The sequence below is a fragment of the Oncorhynchus clarkii genome, chromosome 7 (genome assembly GCF_045791955.1).
Source record: "Oncorhynchus clarkii lewisi isolate Uvic-CL-2024 chromosome 7, UVic_Ocla_1.0, whole genome shotgun sequence".
Taxonomy (NCBI): domain Eukaryota; kingdom Metazoa; phylum Chordata; class Actinopteri; order Salmoniformes; family Salmonidae; genus Oncorhynchus; species Oncorhynchus clarkii.
The window spans coordinates 21,395,327-21,414,801 of NC_092153.1; the positions used below are offsets into that span (position 1 = coordinate 21,395,327).

Here is a 19,475-nt window from a genome sequence, read left to right on the forward strand (position 1 = left end):
GAAATTGAGCTCAGATGCATCCTGTTTCCATTGATCATCCTTCAGAGGTTTCTACAACTTGATTGGAGTCAACATGTGGTCAATTCAATTGATGGGACATGATTTGGAAAGGCACACACCTGTCTATATAAGGTCCCACAGTTGACAGTGAATGTCAGAGCAAAAACCAAGCCACGAGGTCGAAGGAATTGTCTGTAGAGCTCAGAGACAGGATTGTGTGAAGGCAAAGATCTGGGAAATGGTACCAAAAATGTCTGCAGTAAAGGTTGACCGATTAATCGGAATGCCGATTAATTATGGCCGATTTCAAGTTTTCATAACAATCGGAAATCAGTATTTTTGGGCGCCGATTTTTAATTATTATTATTTCTTTTTTTACACCTTTATTTAATCTTTATTTAACTAGGCAAGTCAGTTAAGAATGCATTCCTATTTTCAATGACGGCCTAGGAACGGTGGGTTAATTGCCTTGTTCAGGGGCAGAACAACCTTGTCAGCTCAGGGATTCAATCTTGCAACCTTGCAGTTAACTAGTCCAACGCTCTAACCACATTGCACTCCACGAGGAGCCTGCCTACGCGAATGCAGTAAGCCAAGGTAAGTTGCTAGCTAGCATTAAACGTATCTTATAAAAAACAATCAATCAATCATAATCACTAGTTAACTACACATGGTTGATGATATTACTAGTTTATCCAGCGTGTCCTGCATTGCATATAATCGATGCGGTGCGTATCGTTGCTCCAATGTGTACCTAACCATAAACATCAATGCCTTTCTTAAAATCAATACACTGAAGTATATATTTTTAAACTTGCATATTTAGCTAAAAGAAATCCAGGTTAGCAGGCAATATTAACCAGGTGAAATTGTGTCACTTCTCTTGCGTTCATTGCACGCAGAGTCAGTGTATATGCAACAGTTTGGGCCGCCTAATTTGCTAGAATTTTTACGTAACTATGACATAACATTGAATGTTGTGCAATGTAACAGCAATATTTAGACTTATGGATGCCACCCGTTAAATAAAATACGGAACGGTTCCGTATTTCACTGAAAGAATAAACTTGTTTTCGAGATGATAGTTTCCGGATTCGACCATATCAATGACCTAAGGCTCGTATTTCTGTGTGTTATCATGTTATAACTAAGTCTATGATTGATAGAGCAGTCTGACTGAGCGATGGTAGGCACCAGCAGGCTCATAAGCATTCATTCAAACAGCACTTTCGTGCGTTTGCCAGCAGCTGTTTATGACTTCAAGCCTATCAACTCCTGAGATTAGGCTGGTGTTACCGATGTGAAATGGCTAGCTAGTTAGCGCTAATAGCGTTACAAACGTCACTCGCTCTGAGACTTGGAGTGGTTGTTCCTCTTGCTCTGCATGGGTAACGCTGCTTCGAGCCCAGGTAGGAGCGAGGAGAGGGATGTAAGCTATACTGTTCCATTGGCAATACTAAAGTGCAAGTCAAAGGTTAATGAAATACAAATGGTATAGAGAGAAATAGTCCTATAATTCCTATAATAACTACAACCTAAAACTTCTTACCTGGGAATATTGAAGACTCTTGTTAAAAGGAACCACCAGCTTTCATATGTTCTCATGTTCTGAGCAAGGAACTTAAACGTTAGTTTTCTTACATGGCACATATTGCACTTTTACATTCTTCTCCAACACTTTGTTTTTGTATTATTTAAACCAAATTGAACATGTTTCATTATTTATTTAAGGCTAAATTGATTTTATTGATGTATTATATTAAGTTAAAATAAGTGTTCATTCAGTATTGTTGTAATTGTCATTATTACAAATACATTTTTTTTTTTTTTTTTTAAATCGGCCGAATAATCGGTATCGGCGTTGAAAAATCATAATCGGCCGACCTCTAGCCTGCAACATTGAAGATCCCAAAGAATACAGTGATGAAGTTTGGAACCACCAAGGTACAGAGATGATGAAAACCTGCTCCAGAGTGTTCAGTTTCTCAGACTGAGGCGAAGGTTCACCTTCCAACAGGACAACAACCCTAAGTACACAGCCAAGACAACGAAGGAGTGGCTTTGTGACAAGTCTCTGAATGTTCTTGAGTGGCCCAGCCAGAACTCTGACTTGAACCCGATCAAACATCTCTGGAGACCTTAAAATAGCTGTGCAGCAATGCTCCCCATCCAACCTGACAGAGCTTGATAAGTTCTGCAAAGAAGAATGAGAGAAATTCAGAATGGGAGAAACCCAAATACAGGTGTGCCAAGCTTCGATATGTGCCAAGCTCATACCGAAGAATTGAGGCTGTAATCGCTGCTAAATGTGCTTCAACAAAATACTGAATAAAGGGTCTGAATACTTATGTAAATGTGATATTTCATTATTTGTATTTTTTTAATATGCAAAAAATACAAAAAACGTGTTTACTTTGTCATTATTGGGTATTGTGTATAGATTGATGATGAAAAAAGAAGATTTAATCAATTTTAGAATAGGGCTGTAATTTAACAAAATCTGGAAAAAGTCTAGGGGTATGAATTAGGGATGCAGATATATCGGTGAACATATCTTGATGTCTAGTTTAACGCGGAAGTGCAAAACCGATGTCAAAGCTGACGTGCATACCTATATAACGTAGGTACATGACGTAATGACTTCTGTGTGGATTGAGCAGTCAACAAGTCGAGCAGTCATTTGAAAGAGTAACACGATTTCAGAGAGACATCTCAAAGGCGAAATCGATTAAAGCCAAGATAATGGCATTCATTGCCCTTAACAATCAACCGTTCTCTGCCGTGGGTGATGTTGGCTTTCGCCGACTGGTCGAGCACCGGTACACACTACCAAGTGAGATATTTTTCAGAAGTTGCCCTACCAGAGTTACACAGTAATAGCGTCACTGCCGTTTGGGTCTTTGCGTGTCAAAAAAGATTCAGTAGCACTGTCAAAGTTGTACAAAAAAGTCTGCAAACAAGCAAACACCGGCCACGAACGATGTGTTTACAATACCGCGTTGGTAATAAAGCATAATTTGTTGTACTGCAACTTCTGGGGTAGCTGCTAGCACCAATACAACCTGCCTGAAAACAATGACCATGTAGAAACTGCAGTCATTTTCATTATTCTTAGCAATGATTTAGGAATCCTTGTAAGTATTAGCTAGGTTGCCACTTGTTGTTCGCCTATTGAAATTTAAGTTCATGAAAATAAATAGCTAGCCAGCTACTTAACCCTGTTGCCCAAAGCAAACGTTATAAGCAGCCAGCTAGCTTTATCTGGCTAATGAGGTTCGACCAGACCGGGTTGTGTTGTGAAGCTAGCCACAATACGGATTAGGCACAATAGTGGAATTTGCGGTTTGCCTTCAGAATAAAAGTATATCAAATGAATACAAATAGTAGAATTCTGTCATACTTTTATTTTGAAGGCTAACAGCAAAGTCCACTATTGTGGCTAATCCTTATTGTGGCTAGCTTCACATAGATGGGTCCGACCACCATTAATCAAATAAGAACTCTTATAAATTAGGGTTATTTTAGATGATGACACCTAGCTATATAGTTAACGAGCTAACTATAGCTACTGAAACAGATGTCGTTTTGCTATGTTTTTGGGGAAGAACATTGTTCGCATCCATGAGCTATCTAGCTTTTTTTTAAATGACCAGCACTGTAGGTGTGCGAGACAACTTTACCAGCATCATAGCATACGTATATATGAATCGTTGTGACATATGAAATACGAGTGATAGTGTAATCAATGTGTAATAACTACGCAAAAAATGTACGAACGCGTTAAATTATTAGGTGACGTGCAGTCATATTCAGGTCCTGATTGGTCAACAAGCTTATTTGACACGTCTAGTAGTGTTAAATATTATATTTTTTGACACGCAAAGACCCAAACGGCGTTCCATAGAAATCCTGGTTGAGAATGAAACAACTTAACAAATGAACCACGAAACAGCACAGCAAATAAGTGAAATAAATATGTTTTGATAATGTTTTACTGGTAATGGGGACATACATAAATGCCAATAAAGTAACTTTTTGGTCAGTGTGGTGTGTGTGTGTAACCTTTATTTAACTAGGCAAGTCAGTTAAGAACAAATTCTTATTTACAATGACGGCCTACACCGGCCAAACGCGGACGACGCTGGGCCAATTGTGCACCGCCCTATGGGACTCCCAATCACGGCCGGATGTGATACAGCCTGGATTCGAACAAGAACTGTAGCGACGCCTCTTGCACTGAGATGCAGTGCCTTAGACCGCTGAGTCCATGTGTGTGTGTTAACTATTTAACTGTACTAGAATGCTTAAAAGGGAGCTAAAATTTTAAATATCTGTATTGTTTTTTGGGCAAGGAAAATATTGGATATCGCTATCGGCCAAAAATGTCATATCGGTGCATCACTAGTCTGAATACTTTCCGAATGCACTGTATGTGAAAAACATCTTGTAGAAAAATATTTAAGTTAAAAAGTTCTACCCGATGACATTTTTAAACACTAAGATTTGTGGGGAGCAAGAAAATACCCTCCCTCTGGCTAGAAATTCACTGCAGGTTTCGATAAATCAAATTTTTTCTTAGTTTTAATCCTACCCTGTGATGTCAGAGAAGCATTTTTTTAAAGACATTCCTTATCTTTTTAACTACATATCATAGAATCACGCCGTTTTCGCATATGCAGACACTAGTATGGTTCTGGAGGTAATGAATATGAGGTTGAAAAGTGGCAGAATTGCCCTTTAAACAAAGTCTAATTTATCTTTATAGGCCTACTTGGTTATTGTGTAGCCTATTGATAGACAACTGGTCTAGAGAAGAGAGAGAAGGCCCTAACCCAGTCATTTTCTATGGTGAGATGTATGGCTGTACAGTCAGTGTAGATGCCGGGAGTAGTATAGTACAGTACTTACATTAACTTTGAAGGCTTGAACTGTGTTATCCAGCAGAAGAACATTACAGACCACCTCTGTGTGCTGCCTGTCTTGTGCCAGCTCTGATGCTCGGACATTGTCGTTACTGCCAGCTGGCAACCGGGAGCGTGAGGTCATTACTGTCCACACTGGGTCTGCAACACAGAGAAACAAAACAGAAGGGTTAGGGACCTTATATTATACTGCATTTAAATACATTACATTGTTCCAGAGTGGCACAGCGGTCTAAGGCACAGCATCTCAGTGCTACAGGCGTCACTACAGACCCTGGTTCGATACCGGGCTATATCACAACCGGCCGTGATCGGGAGTCCCACAGGGCGATGCAAAATTGGCCTTGCGTCATCCGGTTTAGGGGAGGGTTTGGCCGGGGTAGGGAATTTGTTCTTAACTGACTTGCCTAGTTAAATAAAAAAAATTGCAATGGAGAATGGTTAGCCTCCTCTTCAACACCAGTATACCATTTCTCAAAATGTTGTTCATTTTCATTTTTTTTTTAAACAGTTGGCAACGGCATAATTGAGTCAAGTAAAAAGAATAAAGACAACGCACTCCTCCTTAAATCTGTGACTGACGCTGATGATGTCATACTTCATTCTAGTAATATCTAGAAAGAGATCCCCGTCAGATGCAAGGCCCTTGATCCTTTATGGTCCATGCTCTTACAGTCAGGCTGCAGTACAATGAAAGGATTCAGTGAGGCATGACCCAGTTCACTACTGCTGGGAGGAAGAGAGCTACACACACTAAAGAGGACTTCCCCAAGAGGGTTAGCAGTCTTCACGTCCCCACCAGAGTCCCCACAGACACACACATGCACACACACACCACACACACTCTCTCTCTCTCTCTCTGATGGATGCTGTTAGGCCTAATTCTGAGTAATAAAGTTGTAATGACAGGGGGAAGGGTGATAAATACTTATTAAAATCATATTTCACAATCATATCCAATTTTAGGGAGAAAAGTGACTGCAGAAACATATAAATTGTTTTAAAACAACTAAGCTAGGCTATATCACCTTTTACCTTTTTCCTGCATGACATCATCCATTGACTGCACACAGAAAGGTCCCGAAATAAACAATGGCCACACCAGCAGCAGAGTTTTTGTCAGTGACAATGGTGTTCCTGTGAATGTCACAGTGCAACACACAAAGACACGCTGAGTCGCTGTACGGTGTTGTCACACTGGACCCGTCTCCAGAACTCCCACATGGGCCAATACCCTGTCACGGGTCCCCACTTCTCACAGTTAAGAGGTTAAATCAGGGGGATCAGACGCTTCAAAACCTACTGGCTATTATTCTATCATGTTTATCCTTCCCATTATTTAAACGTGTTTTTAACAGTTCACATGCACTTTGTCTATGTTTTCCATGTTCTGAATTCTTGAATGAAATGGTCAAACTAGGCCTAAAAAATATCTAGGGAGTGGAGCTGTCCTGGCCTGAATCAGACCTTATTATCTACTCAAGTCTATTCAGGACATGACCGTTTTTGTTTACGCCTACCAATAGAAAAAAGCCAAATGTCCCAATGAGTCTCAGGTTTAGACTAAGGTTATTTACAACGTAGGCCCTCCTTTGAACAAAGTTGCAGTCCAAAAACATAACCTCCAGTGTGCAGATGTCAACACATGGAACAGTCACAGTAGAATCCTAATAAACATACTGATCCATATATACCTACTTTGACCTTCACTGTCATTGTTTGTTTACTGTGTTTGTTTACTGCACTTTCTATCACCATAGCATCCAGGACAACCACACAAAGTTGGCAGTGAATGGCCATGGCAGCTAGCCTTGAGTGTGGGGTGGGTCCATCCAATAACCATGAACTTGAGGGATGGGAACAGATAGACTGTGTGTCAGTGTCAGTGTAACCCGCTTCCAACCTGGCTCGCCTGCCAACACCACCACCCACCATAACAGAGTTCAAATCATAGGCTGAGTCTCTGGGGCTGAGTGACCTTTCAGTAATAGAGCCACAGCTCTGGATTGCTGGAGCTGCGTGGAGAGACCAGACAGACACCATGCCAAATGCAGAGGAGCTACCTTGAATCCCAATGCAACTCCTAGGCCCTAGACCGAAGTTAGTAACCTAACCCCTGAATAAAGTAGGCTACACATTGCTTTACAGATCAATCAGGTGACATAATGGCCTACCGTTGTCTTAGTATTTTCACAGCAAGTACAACAGGACAGCATTACCTATCTGACACGGTATAACTATGGGTTATAAAGCAGAAAAATATTGTGTACTTAGGCTACATTCCTTCTTCAAAGCATCTGTGTACAATAAACTGTTATGACAGCTAAGGGACATAATCGTTTTATTAAACCTTGGCTCCTAAAACACTCCCACCCACTCCAGCACTGGATTAGCATGCTGTGTGTACAGTTCAGACACATCTCTCCCCCCAAGAGAATACAGTACAAACAACAAGGGTCATGTTCATTAGGCATGAAACAGGAAAAAAAATGACTAAAACAAGGAGGGACTGCTTGGACTTGTCCAATAATAAACACTCATTTTCATTTCAACACGTTTTGCTATAGTGTGGTCTACTGAACACAACCCAGGTAGGTTATGTTCCACACACAAAGGGAGTTCCCCTTCCTCTCAGATCTTCCACTCTGCAGACCTCAGTCACCACATCTGAGTCCCAAATGGTATATATTCATCATAGGGCTCTGGTCAAAAGTAGTGCACTATGTTGGGAATAGGATGCCATTTGGAGGGCTACCATCATTAGATCAACTGTGGAGCACCACACATGCATCACAGATCACACACTCATGCGTGACACTAGAGAGCGTATGCCCTCTTTTTTTCTCTCTTTCCACTATTCTCAGTTTTTTCCGTGCGTGGTTTCCGTGCGTGGTCTAGTAAGCCTTCTTAACATTGTGAGGCTAAAGCCAACAGTAGCTAACAAGCCATTTAACCCTGGGCACAAATCTAAACAACATTGTTCACGACAGAAGAGATTCACTCTGAAAAGGATTCTGGGTCGCAAATTAAATCAGCTGCATTCCTTTGCAACATATGTCCACACAGAATTGAGCATAATGATGAATAGCCTAACAAACACAATTATGTTGTCGATGGCTGTGAGCTAGAGGTTAGAGAGCGTTGCCATTGATAGAACCCCCTTTGAGGCCATTCTCATTCTCCCTGATTCCTTCCTTCCTCCTCTCCCATTCTTAAAGCTCCATTGGCATTTGTTGCTACACATCTCATTCATTCAGATATTTAGCCTAAGCAGCAGTGTAGCTACTAACTCACCACCCCGAACTGTGGAGGTAGGGACACTACAGTGTAGACCCCCTAGTGATTCATCCTGTTTTAGAGCTTCATGAGCACATATGTGTTTGTCATTTACCACACACTTTTCCGTTATCTGCAGCACACACTCCGTTGCTCGGTTTCATCTGTTTCAGCACACTCCCCCTTCTCCCCAATCAAATCCCATGTACTCCATCACTCTCATTCACTGCACTGTCAAAAAAAGCCTTGCACTTGACAATAACTGACCCAGTCTCTAAAAATGTGAGGCTGCTTTGGACAGATGGAGAGAGGTGGAGAGATGGAGCCGTGTGGGTAGGATACAATCCTCCTCTTCTTTCCACTCTTTCTCGTCATTCTCCACTATAGCCTTGCAGCTCTTTATCAGAGAGAGAGAGACAGTTGAGATTGTGTGATAGCAAATGGCTGCTCCTCTATATTCCACTATGGTCAGCAAGGAGGCAGGGGAGGGAATATGATGATGACATCAGTGGGGATTCTATAGATTCCAGGGACGATGCCATTTCTGTGAAGCTCTATTCGCTCAGCCTTTCTTTGTAACAGCAGGTATATTAGAAGCCTAGTGTTTTTATCAAGTCAGTCGGTGCACTAAACTAGAGCGTCCATGTTTCTTGTGATAGGAACCCGAGCACGGGGTCTTGCATCCAGCAGCATGAATACGACATGAATATGTGTCATAACAGCATTATTACAGACAAACAAGACTTGTATGTAATTCTGAGTGGAGTTCATTATGTCAACCAGCTAAACCAGTGTGTTGCCTACCTGTAATCAGAATCAGTGGGGTCTCTCTGTGTACTGATTCAAGAAAGAGGTTTATCCATCTATTGACCCAGACATATATTTAGCCTCTACCTTCTCCCCTGGCCTACACTCCCTCCCAGAACCAGACATAGGTTAGAAGTGCACACTCTATTCTGTTCGGTTCCATTCTAGTTAACTGTAGCCTATAAGGCTGTCAACTGGCATATGACAGGGACAGAAAAATAACAACACATTGATGTTAGCTTGCTAGAAAGCTAGCCACCAGGCCATCACATACTTGTCACTGTCACTAAGACTAGCATCAGCTAACGCAGAGGTGTAGCTATACTGTCTCTGGATAGATGGGCAGCTAGTTAGCTAACTTGCTACATCAGCTGTGCTATGCAAGCTAGCAAGCTAACCATGGCATGACGTTATTATTATGCAGGCTGCTTAATGTTACCTTCATAAACTGCGCCGGTAGAGTCCAGGTTTTGAGGGATAAAATCAAGAAGTGGGAGAGGTGGTGCAATTCAACCGCTGCAGGTCCGCAGAAACCTCCTCATCGTTCGCAGCAGCATGCACTCGCTACGGCCGCACGGGTTCGTTTCTTTTCAGCACCACAGCGATGATGGACCCAGGCAAACGTCAATACAGGACGCAACCATTGTAATGCGGGCAAGGCAAGCACTGGCAGGTAGGTATGATCACACAAAAAAAACAGAACTTCCTTTCCGCGGTCCCCAAACTGTAGTTCAATTCAAAGACAACCCCGTGTGAAGACGTTTATCATTTATATCGCTGAAGCATAAACCATGGGGCATCAACGAAACATGGCGTGAACTCCACAACACATTTTTTTGAACGGGGGTTGATGTCTGTCAAACTAGTAGGCGTGGCATTTGAGGCACAGGTTTCACGACACGCACGCGCGCAGCCTACATTGTGAGAAATGGGGGAAATATGAATACTATTATTATTATTATTCGATTGTAGGTAACTTCAAATATTTGTTTCCATTAATGTAGTTTGTGTGTGATATATTAAAAGCTTAGTAAACATGTAGTTACTTTTGCAAATAAATATCCTATACTCCCATCTTGTGGCCAATTCGATGTCCATGCCACTTCTATTTGAGATGAATGGTAATAACTGGATTATTGTATATAGTTTCAAAATGAAACGCAGAAACTCTGATAGTGATCCGCATTATTGTACACTCCCATTTAGAACTGACCACTTTTAGGTAACACGTAAGTAACAATAAGGTATGGCCCACTTAAAATGATTAATGGGGAGTTTGTAAGTTGTTAATAAATAGTTCTTTATTCGTTTTTGTAGATAGTTTATAGATACTTTGTAAATAAGCAATAGGCTATACATTGGTTGAAAATATAATTATTTTTACATGGTCACATCTGGACTTGAGTCACTATGGAATGCTCCATTTCTACAACAAGGGGATGCTGTTCAAATGTTGTTATACTTTACCTCCAAAAATGGCAGGTTAAAACCATAACACATTGAAAGTCAATAATTGAAGCACTTAAATTAAGCGCGACAAACTCTAAATGGGACCTATAATCATTAAAATAAGGGCTTATTTGCGCTAAAATAACAAATGTTGACCCCCCCCTTCTCCCGCGTGAAGCAAACCTATCGTATCAGCTGTTGCAACGCAAAGTAACTGTTACATTTTTGTGGCAGATGCTGGACTTTCCAGCAGCTGTGATATGAAATGGATTTGATATAAATGTACAGCTCTGAATGAGGTCAGCTTTACAACATGAGAAGGCAGGAAATGTGACTTCATGCAAGCGACTTTACAGTAAATATATTGGGGTAAGCTATTTTATTTAATCGGCTACGACATATTGAGATGTTTTGGGATGTCTGGTGTTTTCAGATGTAAAGTCACGGCTAGCTGTATCCTACTGAAATGTGTGTGTAAGTCCAATTATACCTTGGAATAATATGGTATGGTGAGGCATTTTACAATACCGAATCGCACTTTATCTGGTTATGCCTAAGCAAAGAATTGTTAAACTTTGTTATGGGATCGAATTTGGCACTATAAAAACAAAACTGTTCAGTGGGGATATGGGATTTTGTGAATCACAGATGAATGGGGATTTATGAATCACAGAGCTGACTGATCACAAATGAGGTGTATGTGTGCGCGAAGTGTGTCTGAGAAATAAGGAATCACCCAGACTACATAGTCCTCGATCAACAGGTTGTGCTGGGTAGGTAGGCCTACATAATGTGCGATTAGAACAGCATTAAATCATCAACTAGATTCAGCCGCGGGACGATTTGTACTTGAGCTGGTGTTCGGGGGCTGGAACATAATTACAAATCATTTGTAGACTAGAAATTGTCCACAAGGACCCCAAATAGATATCATGTTATAATTACTGTTTTATAATGTTATATAAAACATTAATTTAATAACTCGCTGTCGTTTGTATAAGATCACATGTCTCTCTATTGTGTGTGGGAATACTTGGGAACAGATTTCTTAAATTAAAATCACTTGTAGCTGATTTCCTGGTGTTTTTACAGCCTTTTATGTAAAAAAAAAGTGTTTTTGTTGTTGCTCTGAACACTTTGGGGGACAAATCAGATCATAAGGTCTCCTCAGGCCCCAGGTTCGACTGAGAATTGTTATTGGTTGGTCTGCCCTTGTCCCATTCTCTGGCTACAATATTGTTATGGAGGGCCTGTAAGTTCCACAAGCATCTGGGTTCCGTTCCTACTCCGGCCAGCGATGCAGGCTACAGTATCCACTGAGAAAGGAAACCATCCACTTCCTGCCATTGTTGACTGCAGGAAGGAAGAACTCTCTGTGTGACCTCATCCTGTTAGGCCAGTGCCATTGTATGGAGCTGCAGGCTAGGTTTCCTTACTCATGGCGTGTGTGTGTGGGTGGGTGATTCCCTGACTTAAGTACGTCAGTAAAGATCCAGCAGACAAGGACTAGACTGCTACAGTACAGACCTCAGCCTTGTTTGAGTGTTTGATGTTTTCAGTGGAAAAAAAGAGTGGGTATTCCAACATAAGAATGATACTGTTTTGGCCCAGTGAGTAAGCAACCATGTAAGGGATGGAAGATAAATGACCGTGTTTTCTATGCATTGCAGTGAAAAAGAAGGATCTCTGCTTTTATAATATTAATTTAAGATGTATATTGATCTATTACCACACTATTACCTGTGCCATTTAATTTGTGATTTGTGTCATGTATTTTTGTCCAGAGCAAGAGAGGGGCAAAAAGCCCATTCTAAATGGCATCAGTCAGACATACACCATCTTCCGTCTTCCCTCTATGTTCCAGGTATAGCATAGCTGTCACTATGGCAACGAGCGCTGTTCCCAGTGACAATCTCCCCACGTATAAGCTGGTCGTGGTGGGGGATGGGGGAGTGGGGAAGAGTGCGCTCACCATTCAGTTCTTTCAGAAGATCTTTGTCCCTGATTACGACCCCACCATCGAGGACTCCTATCTCAAACACACTGAGATTGATGCCCAGTGGGCCATATTGGATGGTAAATGGATTTATAGATAGCACATACATTACAAATAAAAAGCCCAACCTGTTAACCTAGCCAAAAGTACTATATCGTTTCCCCCAGAAATAACCTTTGTAATGTACTGAAGAACAAGATTGAATGTTCTGTTATAAGGAGAAAAAAAAAGGAGAGCATTATTGTGCTGCCATTGTTAGATGTGAGGGATCAGCACACAGCTACACGCATTTATGAATAACCAGGATCATTCATAATACTGTTCTCAGTGTAGATGCTATATGTGGGACCTGTCTGATCGTGTTTGTCTCTGCAGTTCTGGATACAGCAGGCCAAGAGGAGTTCAGTGCTATGAGGGAACAGTACATGAGGACTGGGGACGGGTTCCTCATCGTGTTCTCTGTCACAGACAAGGCCAGCTTTGAACATGTGGACCGCTTCCATCAACTCATCCTCAGGGTGAAGGACCGGTGGGATTTACTACTTAACTTCCCACTGGTGGCCGTGGCCAGGACAACAGTCATTCCTGCATTCCGTTATTCAGGCATTCATGCATTTATTACTCTGTCCATCCATCCATTCGTTCATTTATTCATTGTCATTTTCCTTATTTTTTTAGGGAATCCTTTCCTATGGTTCTTGTGGCCAACAAAGTGGATCTGCTGCACTTACGTAAAATACCCAGTGATCAGGGGAGGGAGATGGCTAGTAAACACAGTGTGAGTGAATGTGTGAACTTTACATGTACAGTGGCAAGAAAAAGTATGTGAACCCTTTAGAATTACCTGGTTTTCTGCATAAATTGGTCCTACAATTTGATCTGATCTTCATCTAAGTCTCAACAACAGACAAACACAGTCTGTTTAAACGAACAACATGCCAACAATGTTCATGTCTTTATTGAACCCACCGTGTAAACATTCACAGTGCAGGGTGGAACAAGTATGTGAACCCTTGGATTTAATAACTGGTTGACCCTCCTTTGGCAGCAATAACCTCAACCAAACGTTTTCTGTAGTTGCGGATCAGACCTGCACATGGTCAGGAAGAATTTTGAACCATTCCCCTTTACAAAACTGTTTCAGTTCAGCAATATTCTTGGGATGTCTGGTGTGAACCGCTCTCTTGAGGTCATGCCACAGCATCTCAATTGGGTTGAGGTCAGGACTCTGAGTGGGCCACTCCAGAAGGCGTATTTTCTTCTGTTGAAGCCATTCTGTTGTTGATTTACTTCTGTGTTTTGGGTTGTTGTCCTGTTGCATCACCCAACTTCTGTAGAGCTTCAATTGGCAGACAGATAGCCTTATATTCTCCTGCAAGATGACTTGCTAAACTTGGGAATTTGTTTTTCCGTCGATGATAGCAAGCTGTAGCTGTCGTTTTTTGGACAGCAGTGACTCCAGGTTAGCTGACTCCTGACTCCAATTAGCTTTTGGAGAAGTCATTAGCCTAGGGGTTCACATACTTTTTCCAACCTACACTGTGAGTGTTTAAATTATGTATTCAATATAGACAAGAAAAGAAAATACAATAATTTGTTTGTTATTTAAGCACACTGTGTTTGCCAATTGTTCTGACTTAGATGAAGATCAGATCAAATTTTATGTCAAATTTATTCATAAATCCAGGTAATTCCAAAGGGTTCACATACGTTGTATTGCCACTGTATGTAATCTACAGATATTGTTTGATCTCCATTCTCAGTTCTGAGCTTTTTGATTTACAGATAGCTTACATTGAAACCAGTGCTAAGGACCCAGCCATGAATGTTGACAAGGCGTTCCACGAGTTAGTTAGAGTAATCAGGTATGTTACCGCCACAGATTATTTAGAGAAGGGTTGTCTGTTTGATACAAAAGCTATGAGAGCCACTCTCTCTCTCTCTCTCTCTCTCTCTCTCTCTCTCTCTCTCTCTCTCTCTCTCTCTCTGTCTCTCTCTCTGTCTCTCTCTCTCTCGCTGTCTCTCTCTCTCTCTCTCTCTCTCTCTCTCTCTCTCTCTCTATCTCTCTCTCTCTATCTCTCTCTCTCTCTCTCTCTCTCTCTCTCTCTCTCTCTCTCTCTCTCTCTATATATCTCTATCTCTCTCTCTATCTCTCTCTCTCTATCTCTATCTCTCTCTCTCTCTCTCTCACACACCCAGGCAACAGATTCCAGAGAGGAGCATGAAGAAGAAGAGGAAAACCAAGTGGCGAGCCGACAGGTCCACTGTCTCCCACCGACTGCACTGTGTTGTCCTATGATGGTTTTTTACTTGTACAGCTGCTCCCTACAGGACAGGGGGAAGATGATTACATTTAGGAGTGTTTACTCTCTACACAGAGTTCCAGGAGGCAGTTTGTACCCTCTATCCCGGCACATGAGTTAGGTGGAAGGGTCAGGTCCAACAGCACAGGAGTTTCCCAGACACGGGATGTGACTGACTCGCCCTAAAAGGACCAGTGGAATCATTTTACAGCTCTTCTGGGAATGTGCACTAACTTACTCAACTACATGGCGATAAAGTGGCATCAATACTGCCTTTATCTACCAATGAAGCTCTTTGACAGAGAAACTGGACATATGGGCTCACAAAGATAATCTGTAAATAATTAGGACATACTGTAGCAGGGTCACACAAACATCGTTTTACTAAGAGGTAGGCCTTTAAAACTTGGTCCTTGTTGTTTTTAAATAGCTTTCTTGTTATAGTCCCTATCATTAAGATGGAGGCCATTGAATAAAGCACTGGAAGGAGGGAGGAAACTGAGAACTTTCCCCAGTGAGGGGGAGTATATTAGAGAGGGGAGTGAGAGGAGGGGAGAGGATATGTCTGTTTGTGTTGGAATCAGTGGGCCTGTCAGACAACAGAGAGAAGAAGGGAAAGTGAGGAAAGAGACACAGAGAGAGAAAGAGAGATTCCAAATGGATAGCATCTGGCAAAGGGACTCCAGACATTGTGTTAAAGCCTGGGAGGCAGCCAATGTGTAGCCCCATAATTTCTACATGGAGAACGTCTTTATAATCTCCGAACAAGACTGTCATAGAACTGTATTGTAGCTTATTGAACACACCAAATGTCTTATTTGAATGTACACTTATGAACCGTGACCATTTGGACTTATCAGTGCTCACTGGATGTAGTCGTGCACTTCTCAAAACGCTTTCAACACACTATTGTGGTGTGTGTGTGTGTGCGTGCGTGAGTGCCCTGGATGTGAACATATCCTAGACGATGAAATCACATTTTTACATGTGAATATTAGATTTCTTTGCTACTATTTCACTATTTATTTTATATAAGTAATGTATTGCTGTGTTATCATTAGTACAAGGCTACCCCAGAGAGGCACAAAGCACAGAGCTTAACTAAGAAATTGATGGAACAAAAGACGTGTAGGCAAAGTATAAATGTGTGTTAATACATTTTGTGTTCTATTATATGTGTACACATCCTGGGTAAACTGGTTTGTCTGGATAAAACCATAATTATAATGAAACAGAAGACTGTCTGTCTCTGTCAATCTCAGTGAATATTAGTGAGTTGATGGTGCCCTCCAGTGGATATAAATGTAACTGCAAGAATGGAACAACATTTAGCATGGTTGTACATTTGGCCCTTTGTTCTGGGGGATATACAGTGCATTCAGAAAATATTCACAACCCTTGACTTTGTCCACATTTTGTTGTGTTACAGTCGGACTTGAAAAGAGCAGACATTGAGTATCCCTTTGAGCATGGTGAAGTTATTATTATTACACTTTGGATGGTGTATCAGTACCAAGTCACTACCAGGGCCGGCTCCAGGCATAAGCGACATAAGCAGGCGCTTATGTGTGTTTTTTTTTGGAACTCAGTCGGGGTTTGAACTTACTGTTGCAAGTTAGAATAGTAGAATACACAAGGTGCAAGTTAAAAGTGTGGTTGTGCATCAGCAGTTTTTCTCTTGTTTTGTCAGTCACTGACAGTCACTCAATTAGCCATGTCAGCGAACAATCTTTAGATTACTAAGTTTGCCTGGCCAATTATCTAAACTTGGGGCATGTGCCCAGGGGCCCTTTTTTAGGACCTTATCTTTTTAACCACAGATCCTAGAAGCGCGCTGTTTTCACATACAGTGCTTTTGGAAAGTATTCAGAACCCTTGACTTTTTCCACATTTTGTTAGATTAAAGCCTTATTCTAAAAGTGATTAAATAGTTTCCCCCCCGCATCAATCTACACACAATACCACATAATGAATAAGCAAAAACAGGTTTTCAGAATGTTTTGCTAATTTCTTTAACATAAAAAACGAAACAATTATATTTACATAAGTATTCAGACTCTTTGGCAGTGATTACAACTTTGAGTCTTCTTGGGTATGATGCTACAAGCTTGGCACACCTGTATTTGGGGAGTTTCTCCCATTCTTCTCTGCAGATCCTCTCAAGCTCTGTCAGGTTGGATGGGGAGCATTGCTGCACAGCTATTTTAAGGTCTCTCCAGAGATGTTCGATCGGGTTCATGTCCGGGCTCTGGATGGGCCACTCAAGGACACCTGTCCCGAAGCCACTTAGGGTTGTTGTCCTGTTGGAAGGCGAACCTTCGCCCCAGTCTGAGGTCCTGAGCGCTCTTGAGCAGATTTTCATCAAGGGTCTCTCTGTACTTTGCTCCATTCATCTTTGCCTCGACCCTGACTAGTCTCTCAGTCCCTGCTGCTGAAATACATCCCCACAGCATGATGTTGCCACCACCATGTTTCACCATAGGGATGGTGTAAATAAGGCATTTCTGATTTTATTTGTAATACATTTTTGCTTTGTCATTATGGGGTATTGTGTGTAGAGTCAAGGGGTCTAAATACTTTCTGAAGGCACTGTATGTAGACACTGTGATGAAGATGATGAATACAAGGTTGAAAAGTGGCAGAATTTCCATTTAAAACACTCCACCCCATGGCAAAATGGGTAGAATTGAAGAAAATGTGCTTTAGAACCACTAAACCTCTCTCTGCCAAATGGCAAAACGAGCAGAATTGCATGAAATGTGTTATAAAATTGCTACATTTTCTCTCCACCCCATGGTAAAATGTGTAGAACTACAGAAAACTTGCTTGAAAACGGCAACATTTTCTGTACGCTTCATGGCAAAATGGGTAGGATTGCAAATTAACTTTAAAACTGACATTTTTCTCTCTCTGCCGTCAAGAGGGGGTCTACTAAAACATATTGCCCTCTTGGTGACGGGGCCCCTCAACCAAATCTCACTTAGGGCCCCGTAAGCCTAGATCCAGCCCTGGCCACTACAAAGACGTGTCCTTTTTAACTGATACTAACCGAAATGACAGAGTGAAACCGAAATGACAGAGTGAAAAGAAGGACGCCTGTACAGAATAAAAAATATTCCAAAACATGCATCCTGTTTGCACTAAGGCACTAAATTAAACATGCAAAAAAAATGTGGCAAAGAAGTTAACTTTATGTCCTGAATACAAAGTGTTACTGTATGTTTGGGGTAAATCCAACACATCACTGAGTACCACTCTTCATATTTTTAAGCATGGTGGTGGCTGCATCATGTTATGGGTATGTTTGTCTTCGGCAAGGACTAGGTAGTTTTTAAGAGTAAAAATAAACATAATAGAGCTAAGTACAGGCAAAATCCTAGAGGAAAACCTGGTTGAGTGCTTTCCAACAGACCATGGGGAGACAAGTTCACCTTTCAGCAGGACAATAACTTAAAACACAAGGTCAAATATACACTGGAGTTGTTACCAAGACAATATTGAATGTTCCTGAGTGGCCTAGTTACAGATTTATCTTAAATCCGCTTGAAAATCTATGGCAAGACTTGAAAATGACTGTCTAGCAATGATCAACAACCAATTTGACAGAGCTTGAAGAGTTTTTTAAAGAATAATGTGCAACTATTGTACAATCCAGGTGTGCAAAGCTCTTAGAGACCCAGAAAGACTCACAGCTGTAATCGCTGCCAACAGGGATTCTAACTTGTATTGAATCAGGGCTGTGAATATCTTATGTAAATTTGATATTTCTGTATTTCATTTTCAATAAAAGTGCAGAAATGTCTGAAAACATGTTTTCACTTTTTCATTATGGGGAATTGTGTGTAGATTTGTGTGTAGAAAAAATATGAAGATTTAAACCATTTTACATTTTCAAGGGCTATGAATACTTTCTGAAGGCACTGTATCCCACAGAAAGCTAAGCACTGAAATAGCCAAATCTAGTTTATGTAATGGATCAATTTGTTGTTTCTTAGATTTAGACGCTGAAAATCTTCTGAATATATCAAATCATATTCATGTGGCCCTTTTTCTAAGCATGCTGCAATTTAGCCAGTGATGTTCAATTCACGATCATCCAAATTAGGCTTGTGACTAAGTGTGCGTCGAAGTGAAGCGGGTTGATGATGAGTAATGCGATCCTTTGTGATCAGCCTCTAAAAGTGTAATATAGGGGGAAATGGTCCAGCTCAGAGAGTAGTACAATGGATCACGCAGAGCACGACACACAGTACAAAGACCAACAGCCGCGAAGATAATTAACAGGCTTCTTTAAATAGGCCAACATAATGTCAAGGAGTTCTTGAGAAAGAAGCTAACATGACCATGTCAATCTGAAAGTATCAACAGGCTAACATGACCATCTGGCATCAATATTGCAAAACAAACTCTTATACATTGCAGATTATGCAAACTATGATATATTCTGGTACAAGAGTAAGATAAAAAAAAAAATGATTTGCCCACCTAAAGTAATGTTGGACCAAAGATGGATTTCAACAGCTCTCCAGTCTAATTGCTTGCTCTCACTCACACACTGTGCATGCGCAATCCCATAACTGCTTGCACACCTCATTTATGAATCTCGTAAAGGGACAGTGCCATCTAGTGGATATAAATGAATACAGCTATGCGCTTTTACCACCTTGCTACATTGAGAATTTATCAGATTTTTCATATTTGCTTGCTAGGCTTATATATCTA

The 19,475-nt window shown here is 41.1% G+C and overlaps 2 protein-coding genes across 2 annotated transcripts in view; one reads left to right on the plus strand and one right to left on the minus strand.

Annotated features, from left to right (window-relative positions):
- LOC139413051 (tyrosine-protein phosphatase non-receptor type 4-like) overlaps positions 1-9,833 on the minus strand; it is a 36,903-nt gene extending 27,070 nt beyond the window's left edge. The window contains exons 1-2 of the mRNA XM_071160066.1: positions 9,445-9,833; positions 4,909-5,063 (exon numbers count right to left, since the gene is read on the minus strand). Of these exons, the coding sequence (XP_071016167.1) occupies positions 4,909-5,046 (138 nt within the window). The 5' untranslated portion in view covers positions 5,047-5,063; positions 9,445-9,833. The remainder of the gene's footprint in view (positions 1-4,908; positions 5,064-9,444) is intronic.
- An 837-nt stretch (positions 9,834-10,670) lies between these two features.
- LOC139413052 (ras-related protein M-Ras) lies at positions 10,671-18,561 on the plus strand. The gene is made up of 6 exons (XM_071160067.1): positions 10,671-10,823; positions 12,319-12,530; positions 12,826-12,979; positions 13,129-13,228; positions 14,236-14,315; positions 14,650-18,561. The coding sequence occupies exons 2-6, from the start codon at positions 12,338-12,340 to the stop codon at positions 14,747-14,749; spliced, it is 627 nt and encodes a 208-aa protein (XP_071016168.1). The 5' UTR covers positions 10,671-10,823; positions 12,319-12,337; the 3' UTR covers positions 14,750-18,561.
- The last annotated feature ends 914 nt before the right edge of the window (positions 18,562-19,475 follow it).